This window comes from Tursiops truncatus, chromosome 2 (assembly GCF_011762595.2).
Source record: "Tursiops truncatus isolate mTurTru1 chromosome 2, mTurTru1.mat.Y, whole genome shotgun sequence".
Lineage (NCBI taxonomy): Eukaryota > Metazoa > Chordata > Mammalia > Artiodactyla > Delphinidae > Tursiops > Tursiops truncatus.
The window spans coordinates 28,881,318-28,893,879 of record NC_047035.1 but is presented as its reverse complement, the minus strand read 5'-3'; the positions used below and the strand labels follow the sequence as shown (position 1 = coordinate 28,893,879).

The window sequence follows — 12,562 nt, the reverse complement described above, 5'->3', positions numbered from 1 at the left end:
AACAGTGAAAGGCCCGCGTACCACAAAAAAAAAAAAAAAAATTAAAAGTAGATCTACCGTGTGATCCAGCAGTCCCACTTCTGCATATATATCTGAAGGAAATGAAATCACTATCTCAAAGAGATACCTGTATCCCCATGTTCGTTGCAGCACTATTCACAATAGCCAAGACATGAAAACAACCTAAATGCCCATCAGTGGATGAATGGATGAAGAAAATGTATATTTGTATACAATGGAATATTATTCAGCCATAAAAAGAAGGAAATCCTGCCATTTGCGACATGGAAGGACCTTGAATGCGTTATGCTAAATGACATAAGTCAGGTAGCTAAAGACAAATACTGTATGATCTCATTTACATGTGGAATCTAAAAAAGCTGAACTCATAGAAACAGATTAGAATGGTGATGGCCAGAGTTGAGTGGAGGAAATGGGGAGAAGTTGGTCAAAGGGTATAAACTTCCAGTTATAAGATCAATAAGTTCTGGGGATCTAATGTACAGCATATTTAATAATACTGTATTATGTACTTGAAAGTTGCTAAGAGAGTAGATTTTTTTAAAAAATAAATTTATTTATTTTTGGCTGAGTCGGGTCTTTGTTGCTGCACGCCAGCTTTTTCTAGTTGCAGCCAGCGGGGGCTACTCTTCATTGTGGTGCGCTGGTTTCTCATTGCGGTGGCTTCTCTTGCTGTGGAGCATGGGCTCTAGCCGCGTGGGCTTCAGTAGTTGTGGCATGTGGGCTCAGTAGTTGTGGCTTGTGGGCTCTAGAGCACAGGCTAAGTAGTTGTGGCGCACGGGCTTAGTTGCTTAGTTGCTCCATGACATGTGGGATCTTCCCGGACCAGGGCTCGGACCCATGTCCCCTGCATTGACAGGCAGATTCTTAACCACTGTGTCACCAGGGAAGTCTGGAGACTAGATCGTAAATGTTCTCAGCACACAAAAAAATTATTATATGAGGTGCTGGATGTGTTAACTAACCTTTTTCTGGTAATCATTTTGCAATGTATATATGTATCAAAGCATCACATGGTATACCTTAAACATAAACAATGTTATATGTCAGTTATATCTCAATAAATCTGTAAAAAATAGTGATCATTTTGTAATGTATAGAAATATTGAATCACTATGTTGTACACTGGGAATTAACATAGTATTATAGGTCAATTATATTTCAACAAACAAACAAATTCATAGAAAAAGGCATCAGATTTGTGGTAACCAGAGCCAAGGAGTAGGGGTAGGGGGAATTGGATGAAGATGGTCAATAGGTACAGGCTTCCAGTCACAAGGTAAATAAGTACGAGGGATGCAATGTACAACATGATTAATATAATTAACACTGCTGTATGTTATATATGAAAGTTCAGAGAGTAAATCCTGAGTTCTCATCACAAGGAAAAATTTTTTTCTTTTTCTTTTATTTTGTATCTGTATGAGATGACGGATGTTCACTAAACTTATTGTGATAATCATTTCATGATTTTGTAAGTCAAATTGTTATGCTGTATATATTAAACTTATTCAGTGCTATATATCATTATATCTGGAAAAAATACATAATACATACACAAAATACATTTTTAAAAGCATATAGTAATATTGGAGAGGAAACTGCATTGTAAAAAATGCATTAAATATAAACAAATATTTTGAATATAACATTCTATAAAGTTTGAACAGTTGTATTTCAGCATTATAGATAGAATTTCCATAGAGTATAGAGATGGCTCCTCAATTTCTATGCCCAGTGATAACATATTTGACTATGTTATCAGTTGTTTTTTGTATAATAATGTATCTTTTGCTTTTGTAGCTGGGCTTTAAATAAAAACTCTTTCAAGAAACTTGGTGTCTAGGGAAAATAGACAAAAGGATAGGATAATGAAATATTTGAATTTTTGTTTTAGTGCTTATAAACTTCTTTGTACTCTAATTACATTAAAAATTTTTTTCTGCTTAGTGAAAGATCTGTTTTGTTTAATAAAAAAGTGTGGAGTAGGCTTAGTATTAGATTTGATTTCCTTCAATCAGATTTTAGGATTTTATTTTATTTATTTATAATAACAAGTGGTTGGTTTTTTGGTTTGGTTTGTAGGTTCTATTTCTAGATTACATTATGGCCATAAATCTTTGACTTTAAGATTATTTGAAGACATTATGCTCATTCTTGCACTCATTAACCCAACATTTATTAAGGATCTACTTGGTGTCAGTCTCTCATCTCCTAACCTATAAATACATGGCACAAAAAAAATACTGAGTGAATGTGTATTAGATCTCTTTCAACTGATTATATATTTTCTGTTATTGATGTGTTGTGATTTGATTTTTTAAATACAAGCTTCTTTTGTGTCTAATATCAGGTTATAGAAAATATAGGAAAGCAAGAAAATGGTCCCTGAGCTGTAGGATCTTCTTGTTTTGTTGGAGAGAGAGAGCTAACTCTAAGTATTGAGGTACTTAGAAACTATTAGTAGGCAGCATATACTGGTAATTAAAATTTAAACTGCATACTTAGTACTGAAATTAAACTCTAGGGTAGAATTTAGTAGTAAATTATTGTAGAGCAAATAAATTTGACCTCAGCTCTGTCATAAAGAGAAAATCTTCCCAAATTCTTGGTATTTGGTGGTTCTAGCTCTGACTAAATTGTATGTAGGAACAGAAAGATGAGATGACAGAAAGAGTTGATCTTATAGGTCTGAATCTGATACTTAGGAAAAGTTTGTTTAGGACAAGGAATTCTTCCCAGGAAAATGTTTTTGTTGTTGTGTTTTGTTTATTAATTGATAGGCTCTAAAAGGATTTTTTAAATTATGGAAATAAAAGTTATTTTCTTTCCTCCTCTTTTCCATTTGGTTGAGACCTAACAGTGAATTATCTGAATCAGCCATGTATAAGGCTAGTTATCAAGTTCAGTAAGTAAATGTTGTCAATAAGTAAACTGTCAGGAATGTACAGAATTATTGAATTTTAATAATTGTTTTGAAATAAACATTGAAAAGCCTTGAGAAATTTTGGCCTTCTTTAGTTCCACATTTGGATTATTTTCTTCCAAATTAATTTTTAACATAGGAAGAGAAAACCAGTCAGAAGCCATCCGAAGCCAGAGAGATAAAGCTGTATGCCCAGATTCCCCCTATAGAGAAGATGGATGCGTCCTTGTCCATGCTTGTTAATTGCGAGTAAGTTCTCTTGTCTTTTTTCGTCCTTTCTAGTATTGCTGTTAAGTTTCACTTCCTTTTCTAAATACACAAACTAGAAAAATATATTTATTTTCTTGATCTTCATTTCCCTTCCTTCCTTCCTTCCTTCCTTCCTTCCTTCCTTCCTTCCTTCTTTCCTCCCTCCCTCCCTCCCTCCCTTCTTTCTTTCTTTTTCTGATTCTCACTTTGGCAAAGCCAAACATAAAAGATTATTGGTTTCTAGGATTATTAATAGAGTAATCCTGAATAATACTGTACTGTATTTTTTTTTTTTTTTTTTTTTTTTTTTTGCGGTACTCGGGCCTCTCACTGTTGTGGCCTCTCCCGTTGCAGAGCACAGGCTCCGGACGCGCAGGCTCAGCGGCCATGGCTCACGGGCCCAGCTGCTCCGCAGCCTGTGGGATCCTCCCGGACCAGGGCTCGAACCAGTGTCCCCTGCATCGGCAGGCAGACTCTCAACCACTGCGCCACCAGGGAAGCCCCTGTATTTTTTTACAGTATAATTTTTACAATATGCCTGGAGAATAGAAATTTCCTTGTCTCTTAGGAGAAGCTAAATAACACAATTAAACTTTCTCTGTCATAAAATCTAGTACTTCCTCTTGTAAGATTATCCACCAAAGTCAATACTGTACTTACTCAGAGGCATAGAGATACTGCTTTAAAAAATACTTTTCAAACTATGAAAATACATTGTAAAGCACCTAGAAGGGCTTCCCTGGTGGCACGGTGGTTAAGAATCTGCCTGCCAATGCAGGGGACACGGATTTGATCCCTGGTCTGGGAAGATCCCACATGCTGCGGAGCAACTAAGCCCGTGCGCCACAACTACTGAGCCTGTGCTCTAGAACCCACGAGCCACAACTACTGAGCCCACGTGCCACAACTACTGAAGCCCACGTGCCTAGAGCCTGTGCTTCGCAACAAGAGAAGCCACTGCAATGAGAAGCCCGCACAGCGCAATGAAGAGTAGCCCCCACTCACCACAACTAGAGAAAGTCCGCGCACAGCAACGAAGACCCAACGCAGCCAAAAAAAAAAAAAAAAAAAGAGCCCTCTTTAAAAGTCATGAGGGACACAAAATAATTTAAAAAAAAACACTAGAAAATATTAAAAGCACAAAGAAAGGGAAATAATATCAACCAAAATTGCACACCTTTTGAGAACCAGTGTTAGCATTTTGTTTTTTATTTTATTTTATTATTTTTTTAACTTTTTGGCCGCACCGCAGGGCATGTGGGATCTTAGTTCCCCGACCAGGGATCAGGGATCTCACCCCTGCCCCCTGCAATGGAAGCGCAGAGTCTTAGCCATTGGACTGCCAGGGAAGTCTCAGCATTTTGATATAGAGCCTTCTAATTTTTTTTTCCTAATTGGGATCAAGTTACATTTATTTGTAATCCTTTAAGTATCAGATCTATATTTATTCCTTTTAACTTATTTTCTAAATACACACTTTTTAGCAGGGTTCTGTGGCTAATTTGAGGCAATTATATACCATGACACCTTGTAACCGTGCTCTCAGGCTGCAGTGTCTTGTCAGGGGTGTAGAATGTTACAGAATCACTTGGGGTTTTTTCTGATTTCTTCATCCTGTGTTTTTCTAACTGTGGTCCCCTGACTACCTATATAAGAATCTCCTTGTCCCACTCCAAATTTATAGAAACAGAATCTACTGATGAAACTAGGTATCTGTATTTATAATAAGCAATCTGAATGACTCTTAGATGCATATTTGTGAACTCATGCATTAGACTAATATCTGTCTTTGGAATTAAAGGGAAAAGCAAACGTATTTAGTTATTGTATGCAACTTCTCCTTTGTGATGAGAACACAATGTATTACATAAAAACCCACCTTAGATGTGTTTTTGGCTTCAAAAATCATGATTTCAAAGAGAATTATTCCAAAGTGGTCAAATATCTTTTTATCATAAAGCCATTTCAAAGGCAAGCATTTGAGAAGGTTCTGTACCCCATACCAAAGTACCTTGGAAACTGCTTAGAAAGAGTCACCCTGTTCATATTTTTGCTGACACTCTTTGAGCAGATTGCCTAAACAACAATTAAAGAAACATTCCCCAACCGTAGTCCCAGATTTTCCAGTCCATTTTTCACTTTAACTGGTTGTTCTTGAGAATGGGGAATGACTAGAAAATACACAGATTTGACCAGTAATTTACAGTGTATAGTAATTGCTTTTAGTGTTTCAAGCAAAAAAAAAAGAAGAATTCCCCTTCAGGTCAAATCAGAAGGATAAGATCATATGTTCTAGAGTCAGTTTTTTGGCGTCTTAAATTTGCCTGTGCTACTTTCTGGTTGTATAATATCAGGCAAATTGCTTAACATCTTTGTGCCTCAGTTTCCTCATTTGTAAAATTTGGATAATAATACTTATTTCATAGGACTGTTCTGATGGTTAAAATAGTTAATACATGTAAAATACTTAGAAGAATACTAGGCACACATAAAGCGTTCAATAAAATTAGCCTTTGTTATATTCTTTGCATGATATTTACTAAGACATTAAACATTTTTGTCAAGAAAGAACGATTAATAACGTGTAATTATGCTCCCTTTAAAAATTTGTTTTTATACAATTAAAGTATGTATAGGAAAAAAATCTAGAAAAATATATACGAACTATTAAAAGTCATTATCTCTGGGGGAATGTGTGGGGGGGTTAGGATTACATAACTTTTTGTTATACACATATCATGGACATTTTCCCAAGTTGGTATGTATAGCCCAATATTGTTTGCTTTAGTGGCAGATAGTATTTCATTATCTGTATTCCTCAGCTGATGGGTATTTATAAATTTTTTCCCACTTTTTTGCTATTACAATAATACAGTAAATAATCTAATTCATATATTTTTTGGCATTTGTATTAGTATTTCAATAGGACATATTCCTAGAAATGAATTACTGGGTCAAAGAATACATGCATTTAAAAATTTAATAGATAACACCAAATTACCCTCAAAAAGGTTTCTTTGATTTTATACAATAGTGTATATTAACTTTTGTAATCAGGGAAAAAGTATGAAGATTTCTAAATGAAGGAATACATGTCATGTCTGAGAGGGAAAAAAGGATTCAGTGTAAAAGGAAATGTGACTTAAATATCATCTTCTGTGGACACTTGAGGAATAATTTCTGATATACCATTAACATTTTTTTCTTATTAATTCAAGTGTTCCTTTTTTTTTTTTTTTAGGAAACTTTCACTGTCTACAAACTGCATTGAAAAAATTGCAAACCTGAATGGCTTAAGTAAGTGATCCACAGTAACAGATGGTTCTTGGATTTTGTAGTTACTTGGAATAAACATTCCAGAGGCACTACATAATCCTAGAAGCTGGCACCTGTTTTAACCGCAGTAATTGTCGGATGTCAGAAAGAATATATAAACCATGTGTCTTATTTAATTATCCAAAGAAAAGTAGAGATAACATGAAACCGGAACAGTTTAAAGACATTATAAAGTTTTTGTAGTGTTAGAATTGAAATATCTTAAATAGAAAATGAGGTTTTTTATATTTTTTTGTTCAGATTTATCTTGTGTTTCATACTTATTATATTTAAAATTTTATTCTTCACCATCCCTGTTTTTCCTATGCTCCTTGTCTTTGTTAATGACATCGACATCTTCCCAGTTGCCAAGGCTCCTTGTGCTAGTTGCCTGTGGCTGCAGAAACTTGGTGGCTTAAAACTGCAGAAATGTATTCCCTCCCTGTTCTAGAGGCCAGAAGTCTGAAATCAGTTTCACTGGGCCAAAATCAAGAGGGCCACACCTTCTCTAGAGGCTTCAGGGGAGAATTTTTTCCTTACCTTTTCTAGATTCTGATGGCTGCCAGATTCCTTGGCTTGTGACTGTGTCACTCCAATATCTGCCTCTGTCGTCATATTGCCTTCTCCTCTTTTGTCTCTGTCATATCTTTCTCTGTCACCCTCTTATGAGGATACATGTGATTGCATTTAGGGAACACCTGGGTAATCAAGGATACTCTCCCCATCTTAAGATCCCTAACTTAATCATATCTGCAAAGTACTTTTTCCCCATATATAGTAACATTCACAGGTTCCAGGGATTAGGATATAGGTATCTTTTGGTGAGCCATTATTTAGTGTATCATATTTCCCTTTACTTCCCTCAAGCCCTACATGCAAGTTCATCGGTAAGTCCTGTTAACTCTATTCTTCAAAAGAACTCTCAAATAATTTGTTGCTTTTCCATTTCCAGGAGCTACAGCTTTAATTTAGACCCTCATCATCTCCCCCTTAGGTCATATTTTTCAAATGTTTTTTACCACTTCCCACAGTAAGAAATACCTTTGAATTAACGACTCAGTATATATATATATATTCGTATGAATACACATATCAAATATAGCATATGCATATGAACTGGATTAAAATTTGTAAAACAATAGTTACCCTTATAACATAGGTTCCAGTATAAATTTTTTTAGCGTGATTTCATTGTTTTTTAAATGCTTGTCACAACCCACTAAGTTGATTTCACATGACCCACAGTTTGAAAAAACACTGCCTTACAACTTCTGTTATAGCCTCCCAATTGATCTCCTTGTCTCCTATCTTTCTGTTCTTCCATTGACCTTCAGCACTGACACCAGAGTTTTCTTTTTAAAAATATTGTTCTCATTATCATTCCTCCAGATCAGAGATCTTTAATGCCTCCCCTTTGCCTAGTAAAGACCAGATGCCTTAAGGTTGCATTCAGGGTCATCTAAAAGCTTGTGACATCCTCTTCACACCCAAACATATAATTCTTTTTTTATGACTTTGTGCACTTGATAGTGCAGTGCTTTTCATTGAGAACAGCCCCTTCCTCTAGCAGGAAAACCCTACAAGAAACAAAATTAAGATTAAGAATGCCAAGTTTAAATGTCATTTAGAGGGAGACCCCTAAAGACTTCTTTAATCTCCATCATCATAATAATTACTCTTTCTTGGGAACATTTATAACAGTCTACCTTAGATTATAATAATAATTACTTACTTCATATAGTTATTGTAAAGATTAAATGAGTGGTGTGTATAAAGTTCTTAGAATAGTGCCTAGTGCATATAAATGCTCAAGAAATATTAGCTGTTATTATAGTTAGTGAGGAATATGTTCTGTCTCTTCAGATAATGAGCTCCTTTAGGGCAAACATCACATCTTATTAATCTATCTTCTATTCCAAATCTCCATTCCCCCCAGTACTGTACTCAAAGTTGCACTCAGTATTTATATAGTGCTGGAGAGGAAGTGTTTACTATTAGATTTGTATATAAGATGATTCAGTCTATTCCATGACTCATTAAACAATTTATGTTTCATTTTATTCCCTATTCTTTGTCTGTATTTGAAATAACTTGCTTAAAGGAGACTAAATTGATAACATTATTTATCAGTATGGATAACATGCTTTTCTTTCATAAAAACATGACTGTGACAATATGAAAATGAAAATATGAAAAACCTATATAAGGCTGGTAATGGGTTTGAACTCATATTCTCTTTGGTCAATTAGTAGTGACTCTCAGGAAAGTCATATGAAGAAGAGTTCCAAAAATTCAGTGGAAAAGAGTACCTTGATCAATTATTGATATCTGATGTAGGCATGGAATGAGAGAGAATAGGCATTTGTACCATGTATTTGCTATATTTGATGCATCTCAGTTTAGTTCTGCTTATAACAAATGGTATTTCTGCAGTCTATGGAGAGAATACACTTTGTCTGTGACTATGAAGCCAACTGATTCATGCAAAAGATTGAACATATGACGCTAGCTTGCCTCCCACCCCTTTCCTTTCATGAGCACTATAGTCTTACCTACTACACTGTGATAAGAGGATCTGAAATAAGTAGGTATTCCTATTTAACAGCGGGGTTATAAGGCAGAATAACTCTAACAGCAATATATATTGTTTCAAAACTGTGACTAGAAAACTGTATGACATGACTATGTTCAAAACTGTGACTAAAAAGCTGTACAATGTGAATACTAATACTCTCATATTAAAGATTAGAAAGTAAAGTTTCTTGGTAAAAAAGTATACTCCTTTAGTTTACTAAAACTTTAAGATATTGTTTTGATTTCGTCAGGACCTAAGAAGAAAAAAACAGTGTTTTCCTTCTAGTGGTGCTCTCTACTTATGCAACATATAAAATATGGAAAATACATAATTCTGTAATGTTAGAAGAGTTAATCTATTAAGTTTGATATCATAATTTACTTCCCCATACAGCAATAAGATCTCTTTAGACTTTCATTGCCATTTTCATGTGCATTTTTTAAAAAAGGAGTTGTATATATTTAAGTTAGATACTATCTTTAAAAGATTTGTATATATCTGTTATCTCTAATTTCTGGGATCAGTTCTTAACTTAGTTGACCTAAGTGTATTTTGACATGGATGATTTCTTTTCTCTCTGAAGCAATTTCAATATTGGATTTCTAGGACACTGTACCCTTCTGAGTTTCTCCTGCCTTTTTGGTTACTTCTTCCCAGTCTCATGTCCTCAAATTTTAAATGTTGGAGTATCTGGGGACTCAGTTCTTGGATCTCTTCTCTTTTCTGTCTTCACCTACTCCCTAGATTATCTCATCCAGATCATGGCTTTACCATCTACATGCTGATGGCTCCAAAATTTATATCTCTAGTCCATACATCTCCTCTGAACTCCAGATTCACACATTCAGTTGCCCGACATTTCCATTGGATGTCTACTGGACATCTCATACTTAACATGTCCAATACTGAGTCCTGATGTCCTTCCCCAGCCCTAGTTAACCCAACTTCTTGTGTGTCTGTCTCAGATAGTGACAACTGCATTCTTCTAGTTGCTCAGGCCAAACTCCTTGGTAATTTCTTGACTCCTCTCTCGCTATATATGCCTGATACACACACACACATACATCATTTATTTGTACTTACCATGGATTAGGCCTTGTGCTGAATATTTTAGACAACTCTCTCATTTAATCCTTATACTCTTATAAGGTAGATCCTATACTTCCTCATTTTACATATGAGAAAACTGAGATTCTAAGAGGTTTGGTTACTTCCCTAGAGAGTTAGGATTGGAACTCAGTTATGGATTTGTGCTCTTAACCATTGATTTATGGATGTTATAGAACAGTGCCATCCAATAGAATTATCTGCACTGTACCAATATAGTTGCCACTAGCCATATGTAGCTATTAAGCTCTTGAAATGTGATTAATGTGACAGAGAAACTGAATTTTTTTATCGTATTTAATTTTAATTAAATTGAATAGCCACATGTGGTTAGTAACTACCATACTGGACAGCATAGTTATAGAAGTTTAAGTTGTGAAAATTAAATGTATAACTTATGCATAAGTAATCACAGTAGATTTTTAGGACAAAAGTGAGGTTTCCTGTGTTTTACTAGAAATCTTTTATTTTAATTTTGAAAAATAATGTATGTACATGGCTTTATGCACATAGTTCAGAAGAGGGTACAGTTAAAAATGTCTTCCTCCAGGGACTTCCCTGGTGGTCCAGTGGGTAAGACTCCACGCTCCCAATACAGGGGGCCTGGATTCGATCCCTGGTCAGGGAACTAGATCCCGTATGCATGCTGCAGTTAAGAGTTTGCATGCAGCAACTAAGAGTTCTCATGCCACAACTAAGAAGCCCACATGCCTCAACTGGGCTTCCCTGGTGGCGCAGTGGTTGAGAGTCCGCCTGCCGATGCAGGGGACATGGGTTCGTGCCCTGGTCCGGGAAGATCCCACATGCCGCGGAGCGGCTGGGCCCGTGAGCCATGGCCGCTGAGCCTGCGCGTCCGGAGCCTGTGCTCCGCAACGGGAGAGGCCACAACAGTGAGAGGCCTGCGAACCGCAAAAAAAAAAGAAAAAAAGATCCCTCATGCCGCAATGAAGATCCCGCATACTGCAACTAAGACCCGTTGCAGCCAAAAATAAATAAATAAATAAATATTTAATAAATAAATAAATAAAAATAAAAATATCTTCCTCTGACCATAGACTGACTCTCAGTTCCTCCCCCAAACCAACCACTGTTTCTACTTTTCTCTTCCAGAAATAGCCTATAGATATAAAAATAGAAACATTCTTTTAAAAAATAAAAATAGACATTTTTTAACCAATCACAATCTAATTATTTAAAAAAATGAAAGCAAAAGATTTTTAAAATACTGATTCATTTGATTTCACTTCTAATCCTTTGTGGAGCAAGGTGGACCAAATATATTTTCTATTTTCTAGTGTAAGTCCTCATATTATAAGAGGTTTGAAATATATATGCTCCCAAATTTAAAGTTCAAATCTTCTTTACTCTTATTTTATCCTTGTAGTATTAAAACCATGCATTTCAAATAGCTAACCATTTAAAATTTAACACTGACATGATGTGCAATTGTAGTGTTTACCTTAATGATATATCTATGTTATTTCTTATTGATTACCATTTTTTATTAATACAGCCTTTTTTTATTATATAAGAATATTTATTATATAAATGTATTTTTAATTAAAAAAATTTTTTTTTAACTTTTTGGCTGCATTGGGTCTTTGTTTCTGCACACGGGCTTTCTCTAGTTGCAGTGAGCGGGGCTACTTTTTGGCTGCAATGCGTGGGCTTCTCAATGCGGCGGCTTCTCTTGCTGTGGAGCACGAACTCTAGGCACAAGACTTCAGTAGTTGTGGCACGCGGGCTCAGTAGTTGTGGCTTAAGGTCTCTAGAGTGCAGGCTCAGTAGTTGTGGCACATGGGCTTAGTGCCACAGGATCTTCCTGGACCAGGACTTGAACCCGTGTCCCCTGCGTTGGCTGGTGTATTCTTAACTACTGCACCACCAGAGAAGTCCCTATATAAATGTATTAAAGCTTTATTATATTAGATTTATAACAATTGTGTAATATGATTCTAATAAACCAAAATTGTTTTCTTTCCTCTACAGAAAACTTGAGAATATTGTCTTTAGGAAGAAACAACATAAAGAACTTAAATGGACTGGTAGGTTGTTATTTATTACTTAAAAAAACATACACTCTTTTTCTTGAGTATGCAAATAATACTTGTCTGTTGCAGAAACTTTACAAAATAGAAAAGCAAATATAAAAATTACCTATAAACCACTGCTAACATTTTGATTGACATCTTTCTTGCCTTTTTTTCCTATTCTTTGGTGGGTATGTAGAGAATGAAATCATACCATATATATTGTCTTGCATCTCTTTTTTTTACTTAGTATATAAAGATCATTTTTTCCATGTCATTCATTCATTCAGCAAATTCATTCAATATATTTCCTGAATGCCTACTTTTAGCCAGGCACTG

The 12,562-nt window shown here is 35.3% G+C and overlaps 1 protein-coding gene across 4 annotated transcripts in view; it reads left to right on the top strand.

Moving 5' to 3' along the window:
• Positions 1–12,562, top strand: part of DNAL1 (dynein axonemal light chain 1) — a 43,506-nt gene that overhangs the window by 9,824 nt on the left and 21,120 nt on the right. For 3 of the 4 annotated variants that reach the window (XR_012329358.1, XM_004317022.4, XM_033850880.2), the window contains exons 3-5: positions 3,087–3,196; positions 6,438–6,493; positions 12,183–12,238. Coding sequence is in view for 3 of the 4 variants with exons in the window: in XM_004317022.4 (XP_004317070.1) it covers positions 3,087–3,196; positions 6,438–6,493; positions 12,183–12,238 (222 nt within the window). In the remaining variant the exon portion in view is untranslated. Of the gene's footprint in view, positions 1–212; positions 328–3,086; positions 3,197–6,437; positions 6,494–12,182; positions 12,239–12,562 lie in introns of those variants that run through there. The other variant, XM_033850882.2, reaches the window with a different exon arrangement.